This window comes from Natator depressus, chromosome 5, assembly GCF_965152275.1.
Source record: "Natator depressus isolate rNatDep1 chromosome 5, rNatDep2.hap1, whole genome shotgun sequence".
NCBI lineage: Eukaryota > Metazoa > Chordata > Testudines > Cheloniidae > Natator > Natator depressus.
In genome coordinates, this window is record NC_134238.1 from 84,309 (window position 1) to 112,126 (window position 27,818).

General features: G+C 46.5%; 1 protein-coding gene across 1 annotated transcript in view; it reads left to right on the top strand.

The window, feature by feature from the left end:
* Positions 1 to 27,818, top strand: part of LOC141987126 (myosin-IIIb-like) — a 143,253-nt gene that overhangs the window by 3,634 nt on the left and 111,801 nt on the right. Inside the window, exons 4-9 of the mRNA XM_074952169.1 lie at positions 3,953 to 4,055; positions 7,660 to 7,762; positions 7,847 to 8,003; positions 9,568 to 9,670; positions 9,958 to 10,086; positions 12,644 to 12,752. Coding sequence (XP_074808270.1) covers positions 3,953 to 4,055; positions 7,660 to 7,762; positions 7,847 to 8,003; positions 9,568 to 9,670; positions 9,958 to 10,086; positions 12,644 to 12,752 — 704 coding nt within the window. The remainder of the gene's footprint in view (positions 1 to 3,952; positions 4,056 to 7,659; positions 7,763 to 7,846; positions 8,004 to 9,567; positions 9,671 to 9,957; positions 10,087 to 12,643; positions 12,753 to 27,818) is intronic.

Genomic DNA, 27,818 nt, shown 5'->3' on the forward strand with positions numbered 1-27,818 from the left:
TCTCTCCTTTTGTTTGAGGCTGTCTCTGCAGTGGCATACAGAGTCAGGTATCAGGCTCACCCTTGGAATGTTCTTCATGGCCAGTGGCACGAGACATTTAATCTGTTTTCCAGTAACAGGTTAAATTTTGCAAAAGTTGAAGGGAGCCCCAGTATGATGATGGCCTGGGCTTCTGGCCAGATGTGTCTTATTGAACAATGCTCACAAGGAGAGGACATGACAGGGAAAGAATATATGTGTCTGGGGCAGATGTGCTTTTGGGATCACAGATCATTTGGGTAATAAATATTATCAGGCTCCGAGTTAGAGAATGGATGGCTGCTCTTGGAGTAAGGGAAAGAATTAGAGAAAGTCTAATTCCTCTCTGTGCCTGGACAATTAGGTACATCAGTGGTGAGAAATACTAGTAGGAAACTCACCCTTTCTTTCCAGACAAGGACCTGGCTATGGTGATCTGCTTGTTGTCACCTTCAGATTGGATAACTGTAACTCGCTGTATCTGTAGAAGCAATGCAGAGAAGGAAGTGATGTGCAAAATCCAGCTCTCTGCCTTCTCAAGGGATGGGCTGCTGCAAATACTTTACACCTGTGCTCTAATCCCTCAGCTGTTTCCCAGTCTTCTTCCATTGCTTGTTTGAGGTTCTGATATTCAATGTCCTAGTGGTTCAGGACCCAGCTTAATTTGCAAACACATCTCCATCCACAACCTATTCGAGGGCACTTGTTTTTCTGGAGCAATACAGCTGCCAAAGCCCATGGTGAAGTGCATGAGAGATGGAAGTAAATATTTTTGGGTGAGGAAGTTAAGTGTGGAGATTGAGCTAACTGGGAGTCTGACCCACTGTGAGGTTTGCTGTAGGTTCCGCCTCTTTGGGAAAAGCAGCTCCTACAGTAGCTAGTATAATGAGGATTAAAAATCTTATTCCCAAAGTTGAGGCTCCTATAACCACAGAGTCAAGGAAGGAAGAAGAGCAGAAACCACCCCCTCATCCCCACCCCCGAGCCCTTCAGAGACCTGGCTATGGAGATCTTATTGACCTGGGGTGTTCTAGACACTACAGCAGTGGGCAGTATAACATAGATAGATACTTATAAACAGTGAATTTGCTGTGGAACCCTGACATGATAAACAGGAGACCCCATGATGTCATAATTAGACTTCGTGGAACTGTACAGGGCAGTAGAGGGAACCAGCTGGAGGCGAAAGCCCCTGGGGAACGGCTGAGGGGACATAGCTGCTGACTGAGGGCCCAGCTCTGCAGTCAGCAGCACAGAAGTAAGAATGGCAATACCATATCATGCCCATCCTTCTGCGCTGGTGCTGGCGGTGGCTGTGCCTTCAGAGCTTGGCTCCTGGCCAGCAGCCACCACTCTCCAGCTGCCCAGCTCTGAAGGCAGCGCTGCTGCCAACAGCAGTGCAGAAGTAAGGTTAGCAGTACTGCAGCCCCCTGCACAATAACCTTGTGACCCCCCCCCCACACACACACACACAACTTTTTTGGGTCAGGACCCCTACAATTACAACACCGTGAAATTTCAGATTTAAATGGCTGAAATAATGAAATTTATGATTTTTAAAATCCTATGGCCGTGAAATTGACCAAAATGGATGGTGAATTTGGTAGGGCCCTAATCATATCATATATATATATCAGGTTATTAACTATCTTCTCTGCTGCTACAACAGGAAGTTCATGGTTTGTGTTATCTGCAAACAGCAAAGGCAATAACTGAGGACACTTAGTGTGAGCAAAGATCTGGGGGAGGAGGAAGGGAAGGCAACCTTGTTACACATAACTAAGGCTATGTTTTAGTCTTGGGTATTTTTAGTAAAAGTCATGGACAGGTCACGGGCAATAAAGGTCATGGTCCTGGTCTCAGACTGCTGCTTCAAGGCAGTGCTGGGGACCAACTGCCTGGGGCTGCCAGAGCAGTGGCAGGTGCGGCTGGCCCCGGGGCTTCCCCAGCTGCCGGTGTGGTCCTGGGGTCAGCTGCACCAGTGCTGCAGAATTCACGGAGGTCACAGAAAGTCACAGAAGCCGTGACTTCCATGACCTCCGTGAATGATTTGCAGCCTTACACACAGCCTCAATACTAGATGCTACTTTGATGGGCTATGTTTTATTCCATTGCTTCTGGGCACACACAATGTCACAAAGATGAGAGATCCCATCTTCAACTGACCAGGAAATAGCATGGCCTCTGTGATCTGTATGTTCCTCACTGCCCAGATTAGTCACTGCAACTCACTCTGCTGGGTCCGAATGAAGTCTCTCTCAGAGACTTCAGCTGGCGCATTGCGTAACAGCCATCTCCTAAGTAACAAAGGTAGATATGATCACATTGCCCTGTTCTCTGAATTCCACTGTCTCCATACCTGGTGGTGTCAGAGCTAAATTAAATCCTCACCCTAATATGCTTTGTGCTAGGACCTGGCCAACTGGGAGATAGCCTCAGGTAGCTGTATTCAGCGTGCACAACACAGGGGACAGAGTTATCTCCGCAGCAGGATCTGGTGATGGAACTCCACTGCCCTCTGACAGGTTGAGACCTATAGAGCCTTTCCTCAGCCATGGCTCCCATTAAAACCAAAAACTAACCAGCTGCCCCAACCCTGTGGCCTGGGGGAGGGCAGGCATTGCATAGTTCCTGACGTCAAGAGCTTACATTCTGTCTTTTTATTCTATGTTTGTGTGATACCCAGCACAGTGGGGCCCTGATCCATGACTGGGGCTCCTAGATAATGCCACAATATAAATAATAATAGGAAGCTAAATGCCCTTAGTCTCTTTGTAGCTGTTCAGTGCTTAAGTGCATAGATGATGGGTGCCTTAGAAATACCATAAAGAGAAGGTGGTTTTAGTGATTACTGTGTAGGGCCACGAGCATCCAATGGAAGTCTGGGTGGGTCATAACTCCCTTTTGGAAACTGGTGTCTCTCTGTAACCCAATAACAGCAGTCTGGGACTTTTCCTCCTTGCTGAGTGTCAAACTGGCACACTATCCCCCTCCCCCTCATACCAGAGCAACATTCAACCACCTGGCTGTGCGTTGACCCTAGATTCCTGTCCAGCCTGGTGCATGTCAAACCAAGATGATCTCCCTTTCTCCTTTGCTGCTGTCCTATGTCTTGTTTAGAGAGAGGAGTTCAGGTCACCAGCCCCCCGCCACCTGAATCCTAGGAGTCTGCTTGTCCCAGCACTCCATTAGACTGTACATCACCCCTCCACTCCACCCTGTAGCCACAGAGAGCTGCAGAGCAGAAGCCACACCTGGGACATAAAGTGCAGTGCCCAGGTGTGTAAACCGTCCTGCCCTTTGGAGTATGTGCACTATTTCCTGCTTCTGCTCTGTGACTGACAGATCTTCACACAGGGTGAAGTCTTAGTGCACATATGCTGTCATGGGATCACAGCCCTATTAAGGACATGGAAGCAGTGGGACAAGTTCTGCTTGTAAGGGTTGGGAGGGGAGGGAATGCCTTGTATATGTGAAGGATTCAGTGAGACAGGTGCCTTTCAAGGTCATTCCTCCCTCTTTGCCCAGAGCTGGGGACACTAAGAAATTCCTTTTGGCCCCACTGCTTAAGGGACTGCCCAATGGGTCAAGTTCACAGATAGGTGGGAGACAATGTTAATGTGGGTAAGACCCCTCCATCCCCAGGGTCAAGAAAGAATCTCAAGTGGAGGGTGTTAAATTGCAACACTGGGTGTGGAGGCTTACTAGGGGATCAGTGCCCTATAGAACCTGTTGCCATGGGGAGTGGGGTGGGTCACGGTGGTGTTAATGTGGAAACTGCCAGTAGGAGGCACCTGGAGCTGTGCAGTAGTGTTGGTACATGGTGGGTGTTGGTTCAGAGAAAGAGGAGATGCGCTGAGGCATAAGGGGAATAGCATCTGAGTCCTAGTGGTGGTAGAGTTTCTTGTCCTCACCCTCTGCTCTTTTTTGACAGCGGAGAGAGTGGTGCAGGGAAAACCGAGAGTGTAAAGCTACTGCTGCAACACATCATGCACCTGTGCAAGGGCAACTCACAGCTGGAGCAGCAGATACTGCAGGTGAGTCACTGAAATAGAATGCAGGGGGACAGACGGAGGGGTGGCCACAGAGCAACTCACAGTTGGCTTAGGGGGTTCTACAGATGAGTCATTGGGAGTGGAAAAAGCACAGAGTAAATGAAATCTTAGCAACGGTATAAATCCAATACTAGATTGTCAGTTATGATGTAGACAAGACACGGGTTCATTAAATATTTGGCAAGAAGCAGGAATATAGAAATTATTTCAGTAATCAGTATATTCCATCAGTAATTAGGGAGGATGTTAAACAGCATCTTTTCAAGTTAAAGATTTCTAAATCAGCAGGACCAGATAAGTTGTATCTAAGAATGTTAAAAGAATCAGCTAAGGAGTTCTTTGAACCATTAATATTGTTTTTTTATTAAATCTTGGAACACTGGGGAACAGTCTAGTCCAATGGACTAGAAAATATCCAATATTGTGCCAATATTTAAAACGAATAAACAGTATGTCCCTGGTCATAGGCTGGTTAGCTTGATGTTGATCCCAGTCAAAATCATGGAAAGGCTGGTATGGGATGCAGTCAGTAAAGATGCTGTAGCTAAGAGAGCAAATATGATCCTTGAATGTATGTGAAGGGGAATATCAAGTAGAAACAGGGAGGTGGCATTGCTTCTGTATACAGCATTAATGAAACCATTACTGGAATAGCGTGTTCAGTTCTGGTGTCACTCCTCCAAAAGGTTTCAGAGTAGCAGCCATGTTAGTCTGTATTCGCAAAAAGAAAAGGAGTACTAGCGGCACCTTAGAGACTAACCAATTTATTTGAGCATAAGCTTTCGTGAGCTACAGCTCACTTCATCGGATGCATTCCGATGCATTCCACTAGTACTCCTTTTCTTTTTACTCCTGCAAAAGGATGCTGACAAATTGGAAAGGGTTCAGAAGAGCTACAAGAATGATTCAAGGCCAGGAAAACCTGCCTTCCAGTGAGAGACTAAAGAAACTCAGTCTATTTAGTTTATCTAAGAGAGAGTAAATAGCTAACTTGATCATTGCCTATGTTTACCAACCTGGGGAAAAGAGATTTCAGATAGCAGAGGTCTCTTTAATCTAGCAAACAAAGGGATAACAAGATTCAGTGTCTGAAAGCTGAAGCTAAACAAATTCAGACTGGAAATAAAGTACACATATTTAACAGTGATGGTAATTAACCATTGGAACAACTAACATAAGGATGTGGTGTATTCTTCATCACTTGAAGTACAGTATTTGAATTCAAGACTAGATATCTTTTTAAAGGAGGTGCTATAGCTCAACCAGAAGTTAGGGGCTTGATGGAGTGATTACTGGGTGAGTTTCTCTGGCCTCTTATGGAGGAGGCCAAATTAGAGGATCATAATGGTCCCTTCTGGCTTTAAAATCTATGAATCTTTAAAATCTATGGACGTGCACAAGTCCATGGGGCTGGACGAGTTGCATCCGAGAGTGCTAAAGGAATTGGCGGCTGTGATTGCAGAGCCACTGGCCATTATCTTTGAAAACTCGTGGCGAACGGGGGAAGTCCCGGATGACTGGAAAAAGGCTAATGTAGTGCCAATCTTTAAAAAAGGGAAGAAGGAGGATCCTGGGAACTACAGGCCAGTCAGTCTCACCTCAGTCCCCGGAAAAATCATGGAGCAGGTCCTCAAAGAATCAATCCTGAAGCACTTACATGAGAGGAAAGTGATCAGGAACAGTCAGCATGGATTCACCAAGGGAAGGTCATGCCTGACTAATCTAATCGCCTTCTATGATGAGATTACTGGTTCTGTGGATGAAGGGAAAGCAGTGGATGTATTGTTTCTTGACTTTAGCAAAGCTTTTGACACGGTCTCCCATAGTATTCTTGTCAGCAAGTTAAAGAAGTATGGGCTGGATGAATGTACTATAAGGTGGGTAGAAAGTTGGCTAGATTGTTGGGCTCAACGAGTAGTGATCAATGGCTCCATGTCTAGTTGGCAGCCGGTGTCAAGTGGAGTGCCCCAGGGATCGGTCCTGGGGCCGGTTTTGTTCAATATCTTCATAAATGATCTGGAGGATGGTGTGGATTGCACTCTCAGCAAATTTGCGGATGATACTAAACTAGGAGGAGTGGTAGATACGCTGGAGGGCAGAGATAGGATACAGAGGGACCTAGACAAATTGGAGGATTGGGCCAAAAGAAATCTGATGAGGTTCAATAAGGATAAGTGCAGGGTCCTGCACTTAGGACGGAAGAACCCAATGCATAGCTACAGACTAGGGACCGAATGGCTAGGCAGCAGTTCTGCGGAAAAGGACCTAGGGGTGACAGTGGACGAGAAGCTGGATATGAGTCAGCAGTGTGCCCTTGTTGCCAAGAAGGCCAATGGCATTTTGGGATGTATAAGTAGGGGCATAACGAGCAGATCGAGGGACGTGATCGTTCCCCTCTATTCGACACTGGTGAGGCCTCCTCTGGAGTACTGTGTCCAGTTTTGGGCCCCACACTACAAGAGGGATGTGGATAAATTGGAGAGAGTCCAGCGAAGGGCAACAAAAATGATTAGGGGTCTGGAACACATGACTTATGAGGAGAGGCTGAGGGAACTGGGATTGTTTAGTCTGCAGAAGAGAAGAATGAGGGGGGATTTAATAGCTACTTTCAACTACCTGAGAGGTGGTTCCAGAGAGGATGGTTCTAGACTATTCTCAGTGGTAGCAGATGACAGGACAAGGAGTAATGGTCTCAAGTTGCAGTGGGGGAGGTTTAGGTTGGATATTAGGAAAAACTTTTTCACCAAGAGGGTGGTGAAACACTGGAATGTGTTACCTAGGGAGGTGGTAGAATCTCCTTCCTTAGAAGTTTTTAAGGTCAGGCTTGACAAAGCCCTGGCTGGGATGATTTAATTGGGGATTGGTCCTGCTTTGAGCAGGGGGTTGGACTAGATGACCTCCTGAGGTCCCTTCCAACCCTGATATTCTATGATTCTATGAATTGCAGCAGGAGTATTGGAACCTGCAGGAGGTTGGGGGCACAGGGCAACCTGTAGTGGAGCAGTGGATTTGCAGATTATCATGTGGAGGAGCCCTTCCATCCCCAGTCATTAGTAGCCAAGTTTATCAGATTCTTTTCTGAGTCCTGTAACTCAGTCATTCTGCTCCATATTAATTTCTCTCTCTGCTGTGAACTTCCCCCAGTGTGTCTGTCTTTCTGTCATTGAGTTCCCCAGACCTGCACACAGTATCCCATGTAGGCCCATCCATGAGAGGGATCCCTCTCAACCCCCACTGCTTGGTGGAAGTGGGAGGCTTCTGGGATTGAGGGGCTGAGGGCAGAATCCCAAGGGTTCTCTCTAGGACCTGACAAACTGTCCTTTCCTTGCTCCAGGATGTGGTGCCTTTGCTTATACAGTCCATGGTTGCATTGGATTATTTTGTCACTGTGTGCATTTCCAGCCGGATTTGAGCGACTCAAATCTTTCTTTTTTCCCCCTATGGCTCCTCAAGAGGCCATGAGGCTGTTTCACATGATACCTCTGATACCTTCTGCAACCTAGCTGGGCCATTGTAGATGGGAGGGGATGTTAAGGGTTCCCTGTTGCTTATACCTCCCCATCAACTCTGTACATTTCCCTTCCAGGTGAACCCATTGCTCGAAGCCTTTGGCAATGCACAAACCGTGATGAATGACAACAGCAGCCGCTTTGGAAAATACATGCAGCTGAGGTTCCAAAGGAGTACAGGTGAGACCCAGGACTAGGTCTCTGGGTGTGTGGAAGCCATCATCTGTGTGGTGATTTCTTTCCTTCTGCCCCTTCCCCATGTAGTGAGGGGCGCCAAGCTGAGCGAGTATCTGCTAGAGAAGTCTCGTGTGGTGCAACAAGATGCTGGAGAGAGGAATTTCCATGTCTTCTACTATATGTTTGCTGGGCTCACTGCAGAGGAAAAGGAGATGTATGGATTGCTAGATCCCTCATTGTACAGGTACGCGAGTGGCAGGTCCTACTCTGGCTTCAGTGGAGTGCAGGTCAGAATAATGGGCTCCTACAGCCCCATAAGGGAAGGAGTGGGGGAAGAGGATTTGTCCTGGTGTGAGGGTTGAGTAATGAGAGGAGAGCACAGGGTTGGGGGATTGTCTTGGAAGGCTGCAGCTGGGCTCTGAACATAGATGTAGTGTGGCCTAATGGGTGGGACACTGGTCTGGGACTCAGGAGACTTGGGTTCTGTTCCTGGCTCTGCCAGTGACCTGGGGAAATCACTCCCCTCTCTGTACCTCTGCTTCCCCCCACCCTATGTCTGCGCTGTCTCTTTGGGGCAGGGACTGACTCACTGAGACTGCCCTGCACAATGCTCTCATATGAGACATGTGTGATGTACTCAGGGTACAATCTGAACTGATGAACAGCTGTGCCCCCTCAGCTTTCCTACATGGGGTGCCTTTTACAGTGAGAGCTACCACTCCTGGTCTGTTCACACAGCTTCCAGCATGTAAATTATTCCTAGTTATATTGTATGAGTGCTGTAGCCAGCTACTCTTGAATTACACTACAGAGTAACACCAGCAAACTCCAAGTCCCAGACTTGCCCCAGAGATGTATGCCTTGTACTGCCCAGCTCTCTTCGGGACAGCACAAGCTCATATGAAGTTCATCATTTTATTAATACAAAATGATATGTGCAAATCCTGTTATCCCAAATGGAGTTTCCCAAACACTTCAATTCAAACACACAGGTTTAGATAAATCAATAAAACAAGTTTATTAATTTTAAAAGGATAGATTTTAAGTGAATACAACTAATGAGGCATAAAAGTCAGAATTGGTTACAATAAAAATAAAAGTAAAACACAACTAATGCCTAACAACAAACTTGAGTGAATTCAAAGCAAGGTCTCTCTCACCACATGTTTCAGCAGTCTTAATGGCTGAACTTCTTTCAGTCAGGATCCCTCCCCCTTCTTTTGATTGTCAGGTATCGTGGATGCTGTGGGCAGAGAGAAAGGGAAGAATGATGTGGGACTTCTGCCGTCCCTTGTTATAGTTCTTTGCCTTTTTTGAGACAAAAAGTCTTTGTGGACGGAAACCCCAAGCTGTTACTTTTTAAGATGTAGATTTTTTGCTCATGTCATTGTGTGCATGGCCCATGTATAGCCATTTAGCAGGTGATGGCCCATTTGGCCTGTTTACACCTGGCTGAGGCGTCAGTTTGTCTTTTCATAGAATCCTAGGACTGGAAGGGACCTCGAGAAGTCATCTAGTCTAGTCCCCTGCGGTCATGGAAGGACTAAGTATTTTGTCTCTGAGGAACTGGTTTGGCTGCTTCCCAGATCAGAGTACGTCTTAGTAACACCATACAGTGGAATCTTATAACTTTATCAGCATAATATTGACCAGTGAGTTACGAGTTTTCAAATGATACCTCACAAGGCATATTCGTACAAAGGTTATTATAATAGCATGCATGGGCTGAATACAGGGGTGCAGAGCATCATAGTATGTAGACTGTACCCTAATACAAATAATATCAGTTGACTCACTTGTCTCCCCAGGTACATAAGCGGCTGGTTTAGGGCAGAGGGTGTGGCTGAGTCCTGGAAGCACAAGTACTGGGAAGTGCGTAATGCCCTAGACATGGTGGGCTTCCAGGAACAGGTGAGTACAGTGGGCACTCTGTCACCATCTCCACCCCCTCTGCTCAGTTAGCCCATTTGACTCACTTCTACTTCCCTCCTTCAGTTTGCTGTGCTGTTCACAGGCTAACAGATTCAGTGCAGAGCTCCCTTCCCCCCCGCCACATACCTGACCTTCCTCGCCCTCCACCACTGCAGGAAGTTTGAAGTTCCACTGGAAGAGGGCTGCTTGTTGCTCATCATGTGTATGTACATGCCCACGTACATTTGTGGGTACCAACCCCAAGCGATCTCTGTTGTGTATTTTAGGAGCAGGTGGACATGCAGGCAATCCTGGCCGGAGTCCTGTCTCTGGGCAATGTGACCTTCCAGTCCCAGGAGAACAATGGGGCCGTGAGAGTGAGTGAAGCCTCCAGGGGGTGGCTGAAGGCTTCAGCGGTGAGTCGAGTGAGAGGCTCAGAGGAGTGAGACGAGATTGTGCTCCCACTGGGGACCCGTGTGAGGTTTGGGGAATATTTATATTAGGAATGGTCTTTAAATCCATGTATGAAGGGTAGATGAGGTCCACTGCAGGGGTCCTTCCATTCTTTGGGTGCTGCTTATGCTACACCTGACTGACGCAGCAGAGGGGACTCCTATCACTGATTCTAAAGATGCTACAAAAGAATTAGGAGTTGTCCCAGGAATGCACCAGATTGCCCTAGTGACTGGTATCTTCAAGTCCTCTTCTCTCCCACCATGCACCTTATGTGGGTTTTAACCACTAGCAGGTTACTCAGTTCAAAGCCAGGTTCAGAATTGGAGGAGAAGATGGGCTGGGGCTACAGACCAATTCTTTTCTATCTCAGCCCCTCATATCCTGGCAGCATCCAAATCCTGCTTTCTCCATATTGTATCGAAAACCTGATCCGTCTTCTCTCTCCTCAAAGCTAAAACACTTGGTCAGACCCTGATCTCTCCTGTTTCAATTACTACAACCTTTTTCTCCCTGGCCTGACACCCACATCACTCTCATCCCCATTTTGTCAAAACACAGGTACTAGACTTTTTCTCACCTGTTGATCTGACAGCACCACTCCTCCCACAGGCCCTCCTGCACACTGCATCAGATCTGGCCTTGGTGGGGTGCAGTTTCCTGTAATCTGAGCTTGACTATTGAAGTTCTCGCTAAGAATAATGTTCCCTGGCTTGAAAAAGCTCCAGCTCATCTGCTTAACAGGCTGCTGTGTGCCACCCCCTCCTCTGCCACCTCAATGCCCTACTCTCAACAGTGGCTTCCCATTGAGTAAATCCAATTCTAGGTCTCTATCTTGATTTCAAAGCCCCACCATGAGATGGGCCCCAGCTCCCTGACATGTAGCCTTTCCTTTTTAGTTAAAGTAATTTTAGTGACATTAGATGTATTCAGCTTTGGTAGCTACATTCTCGAGTTCAACAGTTACCTCTGCCACTTGTTTCATATCTAGCATTCATAAGAACACATGAAAATCAAGGAAAGTAGCACATGCAATTACAGAGTAAGGTCTAATATCTTTTATCAATGTTATTCAAGTTACTAGCACAGTTATGAATATCACAGCATGTATAAATTGTAGCTGCAATCATACTCCCATCCTCCTAGATAGTGTTAGGGTCTGATGGGTCTTTTATGGAGTGATCATCAGTAGAGGGATGGTTCCTGGAGGAGTTTTTCTATAGGAAGCTCAATTTTTCCAATCTGGGCACCTTCTTTCTATAATGTGATTTTTGCCTATACCTACATTGTGTGCATGTGCATGAAAGTGTCAACCGTCTTTTCCGTTTGGTTTGGTTTGGTTTGGTGTTTGGTGTTTCTATAGGTTGTGTATAGTTCCTTTTATTCTCATTAGCATTGATGCACAACCTGTATCCTGTGGTTAAGGCACGTGTTAAACAAAAATGTGCTTCTAGAGCATTTTTGCGATCTAAAATTAATCTTTTGACCAATTTTTTTCAATTTCATCTCTTGGTACATCTTTTCCTATAATCTTATGGCATTGGGTTATTTTTTGGTTACTTACTGATGTCAGTATTTTTTATTTCTAAGGCCTAAAATATCTAAGCTAAAATCTTACAGGCCTCAGCCTATAGGCTTTGTATTTCAGCCTTACTTAGATACCTAATACATATTTATCCCTTCTAACTACTAATCAATCTTATACTTTTATAATCCTATCACTTAAGTTTGGTTAGGATACAATAATTATATATAACATGTCATGTTAGTTAATTATAACGACAAAATAAATAATAAAATCAAATAATTGGCTACAGAGAGATTCCCTCTCTCCTCAACTTTCCACAGTGACTGCATGCTACTGCAACCATGAAGCTGCCCCTCTGCAGGGGAGGCTTGTGATTGCAGGAGATGGAACCGTCACAGGAGCCGGGTTCTGACTCTGGAATTCACTGCCTGGTGAAATCAGAATGAGCACTAACCTCATTGTATTTGGAGCTAAGTAAAAGCCAAACCTCTGCACCCAGGCTCAGTCTGCTCTTGCCAGCAGCGCAGGAATAGAAATTTCCGTGCTATAGCTTTCTACTTTTGGAGAGCACTCTGGTTCTATGGTAACCAGGAGCCATAGGATCATGTTTTAAATGTCTCTTCCTCCCCTTCAAGGATGGGCAGAGCTCTGACGCAGATTTCAGCACAGGCAATTAATAATGTGTTATGTAAATAATTGGAGGTAAGTGCTGGGAAAGTGTATGTGGGGGTTGGGAAGGCAGCGGCCCAAGAGGGCTGTTTGTGCGTGAGAGCGAGTGAGCAAGCTGGTCTTAAGGAGAGTGGTGGCTGCAGAGTTTGTGGCTTGATTCCCACAATGTCTTATTATTATTTACATTACGATAACGTCCAGAGGCCCCAGTCAGGATATGACCCCATTGTACTGGGTGGCGCACAAAGGTGGTGAGACATAGCCACTGCACTATGGAACCAGGGATTGAAACTGACTATTCTCTTTGGTCCCTTCTCTCCCAGGGTCAATTTGGAGTCCAGGAAGAGGAACTATTGAAATGCCTCATTTGTAAAGTGTCCGTAACCCGGGGAGAGCAGATTCAGCGTTTCCACACCCAGCAGCAGGCTGAGGGTAAGGAGCAGGGGAGGTAAATCAGAAAAATTGTCTGGAAGAGCCCTTCTAGGCACATCTGTCTTATCTGTGACCTTAGAGCCTGGTATTGTCCCAACAGTGTATGTAAACTCTCTGGAGCAGGGATTATGTCTCCCTATGTGTTTGTGCAGCCCCCCTTGTAATGGGCCCTAACCCTGAGAGGGGTCTGTGATGGGTTCCCCCTGAGGTGCCACCTGGAGCTGGGATACCACTGAGCCTCCCTGACCCACCAGCCTGGGCTCCCTCTTACACTGTACTGCTGTGACAAGCTGCAAAGCCATCCAGGCTTCAGCTTGCACTTTCACCAACATACATACAGGTAGGGACACACCCACCTGCAGTTTCATGCAGGTGCTTTGACCAGCCCCTGCATAGGAAGGCGACAGCTAGGGTAACAACCAGCTTCTCAGGCATGCACCCCTTCTGGAGTATAAACCCAAAATTATACCATCTTGCACTGCACAGGGAACTGTACAGTGTAAGCTCATAAAATTCACCCCATCCATCAATGTGGAGAGGAATATGCAATAGCCTTCTACCCCTGAGTTATGTTTCCCACACACTGGTTTTGATAAAGCAAAAATAAGTTTATTAACTAAAAAAGAGAGATTATAAATGATAGCAAACAGATCAAAGCAGATTACCTAGCAAATAAAAAATGCAAACTAAACTTAATACTGGCAGTCCTCGACTTTACGATGTTCAAGTTACAACGAATGGCATTTACGACGTTTATAAATTATCATTGTGTTTTGACTTTATGACATCGGTTTCGACTTTACAATACTCGATCTGATATTGTTCCTATGGGAAATTCGAGTTACAATGTTTTCGACTTAAGACGCGACTTTCAGGAACCAATTGTGTCGTAAGTCCGAGGACTGCATGTATGCTAAATAGATTGGATATGAATAACAGATTCTCACCCCAGGTGATAATATGAGCAGGCTGCAGATTCTTAAGGGGCAAGCTGCACTTGCTTGCAGCTTGGAATCCCCAGGTGTTCCATTCACAGGCTAAAAATTCCTTTAGCCTGGGTTCAGCACTTCCCCCAGTTCAGTCTTTGTTCCTCCGGAGTCTCTTTGTGTGGGGAGCGAAGAATCCCTGGTGATGTCACTCCCTGCCTTACATAGCTTTTGCATATGGCGGGAACGTTTTGTTTCAAACCTTAGTTCCCAGACTGGTCAGTGGAAAAACACTGACATCCCAAAATGGAGTCTAGAAACATGTGGTCACATCATATGTCTTTGTAGAATCGTATCAGCCACTGCTCGGAGGCTGTCTGTAGCATCCTTAGGACAGCAGAAAAAGCCCATCACAGGAAGAGAATGGCCCTGTTCAAACATTAGAGCCAAAGCAAGATGTCTGCTGCATTGCTCATCCCCACATCTGTCATACTCACAATGCAGACACTAAAAAGCCCTTTCACTGCATTTAAAACCAGATAGGAAAGAGCACAGGAGTATTATTCTATTGGCCTGCATCCTAAGGCTGGAAGTGGTTATAAAACATGAGCCTCCTCCAGCCTTGTCAGACTACTTCCACATCCAGGCAGAAACAAGAGTTTTCCCCATTGTGAAGAAAAAATAAACTATTTGTATAGCGCTCCTTGAAAATTTGGATCTCACCAAACTACTATACTGACAGAAAACTCCACCTACCTGAGACACCAAGGGGTAGAGAGATCAGTGAGGCTCTACTGTGGCCATAGATACCCCAGCACCAAAACCATCTCCCCACCACCCACATGGATCACTGTGGCTCTCCAAGAACCTGCAACAAGAAAAGTAGGAAGGAAGGAAACTTGAGCATCAGCGCTGGAAGTAGCATGATAGAAGCAGGCTGAGACAAAAGAAAGGGATCCTACAAACCCATGCTGGTGCCATGAAGGGACAGAAAGAGACTGCCTCTCTTCTGCCATATGGACAGCAAAGTCACACCACACAGAAGCCTTCTGGACTTGAAATTGCTTTAACTCAAACAGCCCCACAGCCCATCACTTCACACTGTGGAGAATTCTTATTCCATAGAGTTTACCTGCCCCAGGGATGGCTTCGCAGACCTCCAAAAACAGCCAGCTAAGAGCAGCTAAGAAATTCATGCTCCCAGCCCACTCCTATATTGTCATAGAGGCACTGATGGCATCAGGGCCACCCCTGAGACTCTGCCACTGCCCTCCCCTGCAGTTGAGAGACTAGAGAGCACCTGGGACACCGACTGGTAGAGACTGTCAGCTGTCATCTTCTAGTGAAAGGAACCTAGTGCGCCCCACACACCCCAACACCTAGCAGTCTGACCTGCATCAAGAAACAGTCATTCAGCTCAAGAGACTTCCCAGCCCAGTGTCCGACCTCCCTTTGGTAAGCCAGCTCAGAGAGAAAATAGCAAAATCTAGTCTCCAATACCACCTGCAGGTGTCCTGAGTCTGTCAGTCGGGATTGAGGCCAGGGCCTGGCACAGAGCCAGCACTTGTTGCCTCCCATGGATGCCCTCCTCTTGCCTTTAGTCAAGGGGAGCCCATCCAGGGATGAAAGGAAAGGGAAGTCCTGAAATGGCTTAGATCTAGCCTAGGGGGTTGTCCTGGACAACTGTCCCCCACAAAGCACTCAGCTTTGGGGCATCATACTCATGATATCTACCATGATATTCAAGATTGGTATAATGTTTTAGGGAGAGCTGAGGAGACAATCAAAGCTACAGTGTCAGCAGCACATGGACTGCACCCAGCTCTCCATCTTCTGTATGTCCGACACAGCCAGCACCAGCTCCCTGTGTCTTGACTAAGATCAGCAGCTAGATGATGGGGAACCCAGTACATAAAACCAGCCATACTGGGTCAGGCCAATGGTCCTCGCCCAGTATCCAGTCTTCTCACTCTGACTGTGGCCTGTGCCAAGTGCTTCAGAGGGAATGAACAGAACAGGGCAATCATCAAATGATCCATCCCTTCTTGTCCAGTCCCAGCTTCTGGCAGTCAGAGGCTAGGGACACCCAGAGTATGGGTTTGCATCCCTGGTGTTGATTTAGCAGGTCTGGGGAAGACAAGTAAATTGTCTTCCCCAGCTAAGTAAATTACGTAACTGAAGTAGGCGTAACTTAGATCAACTTACAGCGTTAGTGTAGACCAGCCCTGAAAGTCCAAGTACACTGTATCCACTGGCACACCCTCATCCACATGTTTGTTTGACCTCCTCAAACAATTCTAAATGATTGGTGAGGTATAATTTCCCTTTTCAAAAGCTGTGTTGGTTCTTCCCCAACAAATTGTGTTCATCTATGTGTCTGATAATTTTGTTCTTTACTATAGTTTCAACCAATTTGCCTGGTACTGAAATTGGTTTACTTGCCCGTAATTGCCATGATCACTTCTGGAGCCTTTTAAAAAAAAATTAGTGTCACATTAGCTATCCTCCAGTCATCCTATACAGAAACTGAGTTAAGCGATAGAAAGGGAGTACTTGTGGCACCTTAGAGACTAACCAATTTATTTGAGCATAAGCTTTCGTGAGCTACAGCATGGATGCATCCGATGAAGTGAGCCGTAGCTCACGAAAGCTTATGCTCAAATAAATTGGTTAGTCTCTAAGGCGCCACAAGTACTCCTTTTCTTTTTGCAAATACAGACTAACACAGCTGTTACTCTGAAACCTGTAGTTAAGCGGTAGGTTACTTACTACACTGCAATTTCATATTTGAGTTCCTTCAGAACTCTTGGGTGAATACCATCTGGTTCTGGTGACTTATTACTGTTTAATTTATCAATTTGTTCCAAAACCTCCTCTACTGACACCTCAGTCTGGGACAGTTCCTCAGATTTGTCCCCTGAAAAGAATGGTTCAGATGTGGGATTCTCCCTCAATCTCTTTGCAGTAAAGACTGATGCAAAGAATTCATTTAGCATCTCTGCAATGGCCTTATCTTCCTTGAGCGCTTTTTTTTTTTTTTTTTTTTTTTTTTTTGGTACCTTTGTTGTCCAGTGGCCCCACTGATTGTTTGGCAGGCTTTCTGCTTCTGGGTATACTTTTAAAAAAATTCGCTGTTTGTTTTTGAGTCTTTTGCTAGTTGCTCTTCAAAAAAATTTTTTTGGCCTGCCTAATTATACTTTTACTTGACTTGCCAGAGTGTATGCTCCTTTCTCTTGTCCTCAGTAGGATTTGACTTCCAATTTCTAACGGGAAGCCCTTTTGCCTCTAGCATATTCTTATCTTTATTGTTTAACAATGAAGTGGTAACACTTTTTTGGTCCTCTTCCTATGTTTTTTAAATTGGGGTATACATTTAATTGAGCCTCTATGAAAGTGTTTTTAAAAAGTTTCTATGCAGCTTGCAGGCATTTCACTTTTGAGACTCTTCCTTTTAATTTCCATTTAACTAGCTTCCTTATTTTTATGTACTTCTCCTTTCTGAAGCTAAATGCTACCATGGTGGGTTTCTTTGGTATTCTCTCTCTCCTTCCTTCCCCCCACTCCCCAGGATGTTAAATTTAATTATGTTATGGTCGCTATTACTGAGCAGTTCAAGTATATTCACCTCTTGGGCCAGATCCTGTGCTCCACTTAGGACTAAATCAAGAATTTCCTCTCCCCTTGTGGGTTCCAGGACTAGCTGCTCCAAGGAAGAGTCATTTAAGGTGTCTAGAAACTTTATCTCTGTATCTCAGTCTGAGGTGACATATACTTCATTGATTATGGGGATAGTTGAAATCCCCTATTATTATGATTGAGTTTTCTACTTTTATAATCTCTCTCATCTCCTGGAACATTTCACAGTCCTCATCACCATTCTGGTCAGGTGGTCGGTAGTGTATTCTTACCCAGGCAAGAACGGAGGTGATGTAGGTGGGAAGGGGGATGTGCTTCAAAGAACTTGAGCCGTTTGTAACATAATTCACTATCCAGCACGTCTGCCCTCAGACTAAGCCCCAGCCTAAGGGTGATAAACTCACTTCCATCTGCAACTGATCAGAGCTTTATCATATGCAGGCTCAGATGTTGCAGTTCATAATATCTGAGAAGACACATCAGTCCCTGAGGGAGATTCAGTTGGTACAAAACTCAACACAAACACATCACCTCTATCTCTCTACTAGCTCCCCCCATAAGCCCTCCATGGGATCAGCCCTGGTTCTCTGAGAGACATCCCTGTCTTTGCAGCAGGACCTCCCATAGCTATGGTCCACCAAAACAGTTAACCCCCCTCAGTCGGGGAGGGCTTGTGAATGCAGGAGACCGAGCTGCCAAAGGTCCCAGACCTAGAATATGAAACTCTGCCATAGGAGAGGAGATCATCGGCCTCATCATATTTTGAACTAAAACTCATCACATTGACATAACTTCCCCAATGTGCTACATGCACACAGAGCAAAACCATCCCCCTTTTTTTTTTGTTACCCAGGGTTCTTTCAACCCAAAGCTCTTGGTAACTTTTACTCTGTGCAAGGTGGTGTCAGGAAATAAATCAGGGGAGACACAGCCATCTGACCGATAGATGGCGGCACAAACAGGACAACACAAGAGTGCTTTCATTTAAAGCTAAACTTTACTTAGTCTCATGCACTTACACACGTCGGCAACAGGTTATTAAAAAAACACCCCCAACCCTCGATAATTACCAAAGCTGTGTGTGGCTCTCGAGTGGCACAGTGGCAGCCCGTCTGCCGGTGGGGAACACAAGATGCATCCAGAGAGAGAGTTCAGTCCCAAAGAATCCTACTACCTCAAACTTTTCCCCCTTTATTTATACATTAGTAATAGAATGACATGTCCCTTAAAAAAAATTTGTTAAGCAAGCAGTTCCAATGGGCAAGCAAGAGGCTCCTTCTGATTATGGATCCCAGGTGTGGGTTTTTCCAGAGTTTGCAGCCTTGAGGCCCCAGTAGACATTCCTGGGGCACATCCTGCTCTTCTAAAATGCATGCATCAGCAACTTCAACACAATTCTTATCAGGAAGGCTGCGGGGTCAAGCTGCCCTTTCTGTGGCACTCAAAATTCCCTCCCCTCCTGCCTTGGTCAAGCTGAGTTTGCTACATGGCCATTTTACGGCCTGCTGACTTGGCTGCTTTTAGCAATAAGCCATAGTGGTTTCAGGCACTTTAGTGGTTTGCTGACATCTCCCTGTACATTAGCGCCTACTTTCAGCTCTTGTAACTTGCTCTGCCCTGTATGGAATCCGTTATCCATGCTCTTCTAGACCAAAAGCAGGGTAGATACCTAGGTTCACAGATCCATATGTTGCAGATACCCCTCTAAGTTGAGTGCTTGCTCAACTCTCTCTCCAGAAATGGGAAATTCTGAGATGCTTGATGGCTTTTGCTTAAAAGCAACTTGTTTGTTTAATAGAGTAAAAAGATGATTTACAAACAAAACAGATTCTCTCCTGGCAAGATTTAATCTTTTATATATGCTTACTAGCCAGATGATCTATCTTCAGTTACCTCTTAGACAACATGTTTCTCCCTCTCTTTCTGTTAGGTTTTAGTCCATCATGCTGTGTTTGTGTGTGACAGACAGACATAGTCAGTCAGCCCTTAAGAAGCTGGCCCCTGTTTTGTCTCTGGGATCATTAACAGATTCCCTGGGGATTGTATTCCCTCCCACCTAAACTGGCTTCCTTGGTCTGCTGGAGCTTCCAGCTGGGTCTCTGAGTGCAGTATAATTGTTATTTGCACTCATAAGTGTGTTGCACCCTCACCAATGAGGAAGTAGTTAATTTTCCTCCTACTGCTAAGGAGTCCAGACACCCTGTGGAGCTTCAGAATACCCTTAGAACAGGGGTGGGCAAACTTTTTGGCCTGAGAGCCACAACTGGGTATGGAAATTGTATGGTGGGCCATGAATGCTCACAAAATTGGGATTGGGGTTCAGGAGGGGGTGAGGGCTCTGGATGGGGGTGCGGGCTCTGGGGTGGAACCAGAAATGAGGAGTTCAGCGTGTGGGAGGGGGCTCCAGGCTGGGGCAGGGGGTTGGAGTATGGGGAGGGGGGCCCCCGGCTGGAGCTGCAGGCTCTGGGGTGGGGCTGGGGTTGAGGGGTTTGCAGTGCAGGAGGGGACTCCGGGCTGGGACCGAGGGGTTCGGAGGGCGGGAGGGGGTCAGGGCTGGGGGTTGGGGCATGGGAGGAGATCGGGGTACAGGCTCCAGGTGGCGCTTACCAGAAGCAGCTGCATATCCTCCCTCTGCCTCCCACACAGAGGTGCAGCCAGGTGGCTCTGTGCGCTGCCTCATCCACAGGCGCCGCCCCTGCAACTCCCATTGGCCATGGTTCCCAGCTTGGGGCGGGGGCAGTGTGTGGAGCCCCCTGGCTGCCCCTAAACATAGGAGCCATAGGGGAGACATGCCGCTGCTTCTGGGAGCTGCGGCACACACATGTGGAGCAGCCCCCTACCTTGCTCCCTGCCTGGAGCACGGGAGCTCGAGAGTCGGATTAAATCAGCTGGTAGGCCGATTGTGGCCCGTGGGATGTAGTTTGTCTACCCCTGTCTTAGAACATAGGACAGAAAAATCAGATTTTAGCTATAGATCAAAATATACAATTAATACAGGGATATGTGGTTATTGTTACAAACTCTGTAAACTTATCAATTCTTTCTCGTCTTGGGAAGAGGGAGAGAAATACTATTATTGTTTTGATTAATAACAGAATATTCCATTGATGGGGAATGCAAAGGGCTTGTCCACATGACTATTTAGTGTGTGGCAAGCTGGAGTGTAAACCTACAGCACTGTAGCCTGCCATGCACCATCGGGCTGTGTGGACCCTGCTACGGAGCACTAACTAATAGTGCACTTTGACCTCCTGCTGTTTGAAACAGCAATAGCAAAAGCAGGTGAGAGGTCAAGTGGGGGGATAAGGTTTAAAAATTATACTATAAGCCTGTGTATTCGTTATTTAAATAAGGGTGTTTGATAAGTCTTTCGATTAGAATGGCACATGTGTGTCTATGGAGTTCAGACCTGACTAAATGTTTACATCTTTCATAGAATCATAGAATCATAGAATATCAGGGTTGGAAGGGACCCCAGAAGGTCATCTAGTCCAACCCCCTGCTCGAAGCAGGACCAATTCCCAGTTAAATCATCCCAGCCAGGGCTTTGTCAAGCCTGACCTTAAAAACCTCTAAGGAAGGAGATTCTACCACCTCCCTAGGTAACGCATTCCAGTGTTTCACCACCCTCTTAGTGAAAAAGTTTTTCCTAATATCCAATCTAAAGCTCCCCCATTGCAACTTGAGACCATTACTCCTCGTTCTGTCATCTGCTACCATTGAGAACAGTCTAGAGCCATCCTCTTTGGAACCCCCTTTCAGGTAGTTGAAAGCAGCTATCAAATCCCCCCTCATTCTTCTCTTCTGCAGACTAAACAATCCCAGCTCCCTCAGCCTCTCCTCATAAGACATGTGCTCTAGACCCCTAATCATTTTTGTTGCCCTTCGCTGGACTCTCTCCAATTTATCCACATCCTTCTTGTAGTGTGGGGCCCAAAACTGGACACAGTACTCCAGAGGAGGCCTCACCAGTGTCGAATAGAGGGGAACGATCACGTCCCTCGATCTGCTCGCTATGCCCCTACTTATACATCCCAAAATGCCATTGGCCTTCTTGGCAACAAGGGCACACTGCTGACTCATATCCAGCTTCTCGTCCACTGTCACCCCTAGGTCTTTTTCCGCAGAACTGCTGCCTAGCCATTCGGTCCCTAGTCAATGCACAGGCACATTCTGAATTGGGCATACTTCTATAGGGAAGTCCATAGGACATCTGCAGGTGCTAGTTAAGTTCTCATGCGTTAAAAGTTAAGCATTTGTTTGCAAAAAGAAAAGGAGTACTTGTGGCACCTTAGAGACTAACCAATTTATTTGAGCGTAAGCTTTCGTGAGCTACAGCTCACTTCATCGGATACATACTGTGGAAAATACAGAAGATGTTTTTATACAAACAGACCATGAAAAAATGGGTGTTTATCACTACAAAAGGTTTTCTCTCCCCCCACCCCACTCTCCTGCTGGTAATAGCTTATCTAAAGTGATCACTCTCCTTACAATGTGTATGATAATCAAGGTGGGCCATTTCCACCACAAATCCAGGGTTTAACAAGAATGTCTGAGGAACAGTGGGGGGGGGGGAAGGAATAAACAAGGGGAAATAGGTTACTTTTTATAATGAATCAACCATTCCCAGTCTCTATTCAAGCCTAAGTTAATTGTATCCAATTTGCAAATGAATTCCAATTCAGCAGTCACTCGTTGGAGTCTATTTTCGAAGTTTTTTTGTTGAAGGATAGTCACTTTGAGATCAGAAATCGAGTGACCAGAGAGATTGAAGTGTTCTCCGACTGGTTTATGAATGTTATAATTCTTGACTTCTGATTTGTGTCCATTTCATAGAATCATAGAATATCAGGGTTGGAAGGGACCTCAGGAGGTCATCTAGTCCAACTCCCTGCTCAAAGCAGGACCAATCCCCAATCAAATCATCCCAGCCAGGGCTTTGTCAAGCCTGACCTTAAAAACTTCCAAGGAAGGAGATTCTACCACCTCCCTAGGTAACGCATTCCTGTGTTTCACCACCCTCCTAGTGAAAAAGTTTTTCCTAATATCCAACCTAAACTTCCCCCACTGCAACTTGAGACCATTACTCCTTGTCCTGTCCTCTTCTACCACTGAGAATAGTCTAGAACCATCCTCTCTGGAACAACCTCTCAGGTAGTTGAAAGCAGCTATCAAATCCCCCCTCATTCTTCTCTTCTGCAGACTAAACAATCCCAGTTCCCTCAGCCTCTCCTCATAAGTCATGTGTTCCAGACCCCTAATCATTTTTGTTGCCCTTCGCTGGACTCTCTCCAATTTATCCACATCCTTCTTGTAGTGTGGGGCCCAAAACTGGATGCAATACTCCAGATGAGGCCTCACCAATGTTGAATAGAGGGGAACGATCATGTCCCTCGATCTGCTCGCTATGCCCCTACTTATACATCCCAAAATGCCATTGGCCTTCTTGGCAACAAGGGCACACTGCTGACTCATATCCAGCTTCTCATCCACTGTAACCCCTAGGTCCTTTTCCGCAGAACTGCTGCCTAGCCATTCGGTCCCTAGTCTGTAGCTGTGCATTGGGTTCTTCCATCTTAAGTGCAGGACCCTGCACTTATCCTTATTGAACCTCATCAGATTTCTTTTGGCCCAATCCTCCAATTTGTCTAGGTCCCTCTGTATCCTATCTCTGCCCTCCAGCGTATCTACCACTCCTCCCAGTTTAGTATCATCCGCAAATTTGCTGGGAGTGCAGTCCACACCATCCTCCAGATCATTTATGAAGATATTGAACAAAACCGGCCCCAGGACCGACCCCTGGGGCACTCCACTTGACACCGGCTGCCAACTAGACATGGAGCCATTGATCACTACCCGTTGAGCCCGACAATCTAGCCAACTTTCTACCCACCTTATAGTGCATTCATCCAGCCCATACTTCTTTAACTTGCTGACAAGAATACTGTGGGAGACCGTGTCAAAAGCTTTGCTAAAGTCAAACAATACATCCACTGCTTTCTCTTCATCCACAGAACCAGTCATCTCATCATAGAAGGCGATTAGGTTAGTCAGGCATGACCTACCCTTAGTGAATCCATGCTGACTGTTTCTGATCACTTTCCTCTCCTCTAAGTGCTTCAGGATTGATTCCTTGAGGACCTGCTCCATGATTTTTCCGGGGACTGAGGTGAGGCTGACTGGCCTGTAGTTCCCAGGATCCTCCTCCTTCCCTTTTTTAAAGATTGGCACTACATTAGCCTTTTTCCAGTCATCTGGGACTTCCCCCGTTCGCCACGAGTTTTCAAAGATAATGGCCAATGGCTCTGCAATCACATCTGCCAATTCCTTTAGCACTCTCGGATGCAACTCGTCCGGCTCCTTGGACTTGTGCACGTCCAGCTTTTCTAAATAGTCCCTAACCACCTCTTTCTCCACAGAGGGCTGGCCATCTATTCCCCATGTTGTGATGCCCAGCGCAGCAGTCTGGGAGCTGTCCTTGTTAGTGAAGACAGAGGCAAAAAAAGCATTGAGCACATTAGCTTTTTCCACATCCTCTGTCACTAGGTTGCCTCCCTCATTCAGTAAGGGGCCCACACTTTCCTTGGCTTTCTTCTTGTTGCCAACATACCTGAAGAAACCCTTCTTGTTACTCTTGACATCTCTTGCTAGCTGCAGCTCCAGGTGCGATTTGGCCCTCCTGATTTCATTCCTACATGCCCGAGCAATATTTTTATACTCTTCCCTGGTCATATGTCCAACCTTCCACTTCTTGTAAGCTTCTTTTTTATGTTTAAGATCCGCTAGGATTTCACCGTTAAGCCAAGCTGGTCGCCTGCCATATTTACTATTCTTTCGACTCATCGGGATGGTTTGTCCCTGTAACCTCAACAGGGATTCCTTGAAATACAGCCAGCTCTCCTGGACTCCTTTCCCCTTCATGTTAGTCCCCCAGGGGATCCTACCCATCCTCTCCCTGAGGGAGTCGAAGTCTGCTTTCCTGAAGTCCAGGGTCCGTATCCTGCTGCTTACCTTTCTTCCCTGTGTCAGGATCCTGAACTCAACCAACTCATGGTCACTGCCTCCCAGATTTCCATCCACTTTTGCTTCCCCCACTAATTCTTCCCTGTTTGTGAGCAGCAGGTCAACAAAAGCTCCCCCCCTAGTTGGCTCGTCTAGCACTTGCACCAGGAAATTGTCCCCTATGCTTTCCAAAAACTTCCTGGATTGTCTGTGCACCGCTGTATTGCTCTCCCAGCAAATATCAGGAAAATTAAAGTCACCCATGAGAACCAGGGCGTGCGATCTAGTAGCTTATTCTTTTACGTAGAGACTGTGCAGTTTGACCAATGTACATGGCAGAGGGGCATTGCTGGCACATGATGGCATATATCACGTTGGTAGATGTGCAGGTGAACGAGCCTCTGATAGTGTGGCTGATGTGATTAGGCCCTATGATGGTGTCCCCTGAATAGATATGTGGGCACAGTTGGCAATATGCTTTGTTGCAAGGATAGTTTCCTGGGTTAGTGGTTCTGTTGTGTGGTATGTGGTTGCTGGTGAGTATTCGCTTCAGGTTGGGGGGCTGTCTGTAGGCAAGGACTGGCCTGTCTCCCAAGATTTGTGACAGTGTTGGGTCGTCCTTCAGGATAGGTTGTAGATCCTTAATAATGCGTTGGAGGGGTTTTAGTTGGGGGCTGAAGGTGACGGCTAGTGGCGTGCTGTTATTTTCTTTGTTCGGCCTGTCCCATAGTAGGTGACTTCTGGGAACTCTTCTGGCTCTGTCAATCTGTTTCTTCACTTCCGCAGGTGGGTATTGTAGTTGTAAGAATGCTTGATAGAGATCTTGTAGGTGTTTGTCTCTGTCTGAGGGATTGGAGCAAATGCGGTTGTATCACAGAGCTTGGCTGTAGACAATGGATCGTGTGGTGTGGTCAGGGTGAAAGCTGGAGGCATGTAGGTAGGAATAGCGGTCAGTAGGTTTCCGGTATAGGGTGGTGTTTATGTGACCATCGTTTATTAGCACTGTAGTGTCCAGGAAGTGGATCTCTTGTGTGGACTGGACCAGGCTGAAGTTGATGGTGGGATGGAAATTGTTGAAATCGTGGTGGAATTCCTCAAGGGCTTCTTTTCCATGGGTCCAGATGATGAAGATGTCATCAGTATAGCTCAAGTAGAGTAGGGGCGTTAGGGGACGAGAGCTGAGGAAGCGTTGTTCTAAATCAGCCATAAAAATGTTGGCATACTGTGGGGCCATGCGGGTACCCATAGCAGTGCCGCTGATTTGAAGGTATACATTGTCCCCAAATGTAAAATAGTTATGGGTAAGGACAAAGTCACAAAGTTCAGCCACCAGGTTAGCCGTGACATTTCGGGGATAGTGTTCTTGATGGCTTGTAGTCCATCTTTGTGGGGAATGTTGGTGTAGAGGGCTTCCACATCCATAGTGGCCAGGATGGTGTTATCAGGAAGATCACCGATGGATTGTAGTTTCCTCAGGAAGTCAGTGGTGTCTCGAAGGGAGCTGGGAGTGCTGGTAGCCAGACAATCCTGCTGTCAGGGTGCCAATGCCTGAGATGATGGGGCGCCCAGGATTTCCAGGTTTATGGATCTTGGGTAGTAGATAGAATATCCCAGGTCGGGGTTCCAGGGGTGTGTCTGTGCGGATTTGATCTTGTGCTTTTTCAGGGAGTTTCTTAAGCAAATGCTGTAGTTTCTTTTGGTAACTCTCAGTGGGATCAGAGGGTAATGGCTTGTAGAAAGTGGTGTTGGAGAGCTGCCGAGCAGCCTCTTGTTCATATTCCGACCTATTCATGATGACAACAGCACCTCCTTTGTCAGCCTTTTTGATTATGATGTCAGAGTTGTTTCTGAGTCTGTGGATGGCATTGTGTTCTGCACGGCTGAGGTTGTGGGGCAAGTGATGCTGCTTTTCCACAATTTCAGCCCGTGCACATTGGCGGAAGCACTCTATGTAGAAGTCCAGTCTGCTGTCTCGACCTTCAGGAGGAGTCCACCTAGAATCCTTCAAGGAAATATTCCTTGAGTCGGAGACGTCGAAAATAGGATTCTAGGTCACCACAGAACTGTATCATGTTCGTGGGGGTGGAGGGGCAGAAGGAGAGGCCCCGAGATAGCCCAGCAGAAGCAGCTGTCCTAAGAGTATAGTTGGATAGGTTAACAATATTGCTGGGTGGGTTGAGGGAACCATTGCTGTGGCCCCTTGTGGCATGTAGTAGTTTAGAAAGTTTAGTGTCCTTTTTCTTTTGTAGAGAAGCAAAGTGTGTGTTGTAAATGGCTTGTCTAGTTTTAGTAAAGTCCAGCCACAAGGAAGTTTGTGTGGAAGGTTGTTTTTTTATGAGAGTATCCATTTTTGAGAGCTCATTCTTTATCTTTCTCTGCTGTAGAGCATGTTGATCAGGTGGTTCCGCATGGCCCCACAGTATGTCAACATAAGTGATGCTGCTTTTCCACAATTTCAGCCCGTGCACGTTGGCGGAAGCACTCTATGTAGAAGTCCAGTCTGCTGTTTCGACCTTCAGGAGGAGTCCACCTAGAATCCTTCTTTTTGTAGTGTTGGTAGGGAGGTCTCGACGTCTCCGACTCAAGGAATATTTCCAACACACCTCTGAACAACATACTAATCCACAGAGACCTCCCTACCAATGCTACAAAAAGAAGGATTCTAGGTGGACTCCTCCTGAAGGTCGAGACAGCAGACTGGACTTCTACATAGAGTGCTTCCGCCGATGTGCACGGGCTGAAATTGTGGAAAAGCAGCATCACTTGCCCCACAGCCTCAGCCGTGCAGAACACAATGCCATCCACAGACTCAGAAACACCTCTGACATCATAATCAAAAAGGCTGACAAAGGAGGTGCTGTTGTCATCATGAATAGGTCGGAATATGAACAAGAGGCTGCTCGGCAGCTCTCCAACACCACTTTCTACAAGCCATTACCCTCTGATCCCACTGAGAGTTACCAAAAGAAACTACAGCATTTGCTTAAGAAACTCCCTGAAAAAGCACAAGATCAAATCCGCACAGACACACCCCTGGAACCCCGACCTGGGATATTCTATCTACTACCCAAGATCCATAAACCTGGAAATCCTGGGCGCCCCATCATCTCAGGCATTGGCACCCTGACAGCAGGATTGTCTGGCTACCAGCACTCCCAGCTCCCTTCGAGACACCACTGACTTCCTGAGGAAACTACAATCCATCGGTGATCTTCCTGATAACACCATCCTGGCCACTATGGATGTGGAAGCCCTCTACACCAACATTCCCCACAAAGATGGACTACAAGCCATCAAGAACACTATCCCCGAAATGTCACGGCTAACCTGGTGGCTGAACTTTGTGACTTTGTCCTTACCCATAACTATTTTACATTTGGGGACAATGTATACCTTCAAATCAGCGGCACTGCTATGGGTACCCGCATGGCCCCACAGTATGCCAACATTTTTATGGCTGACTTAGAACAACGCTTCCTCAGCTCTCGTCCCCTAACGC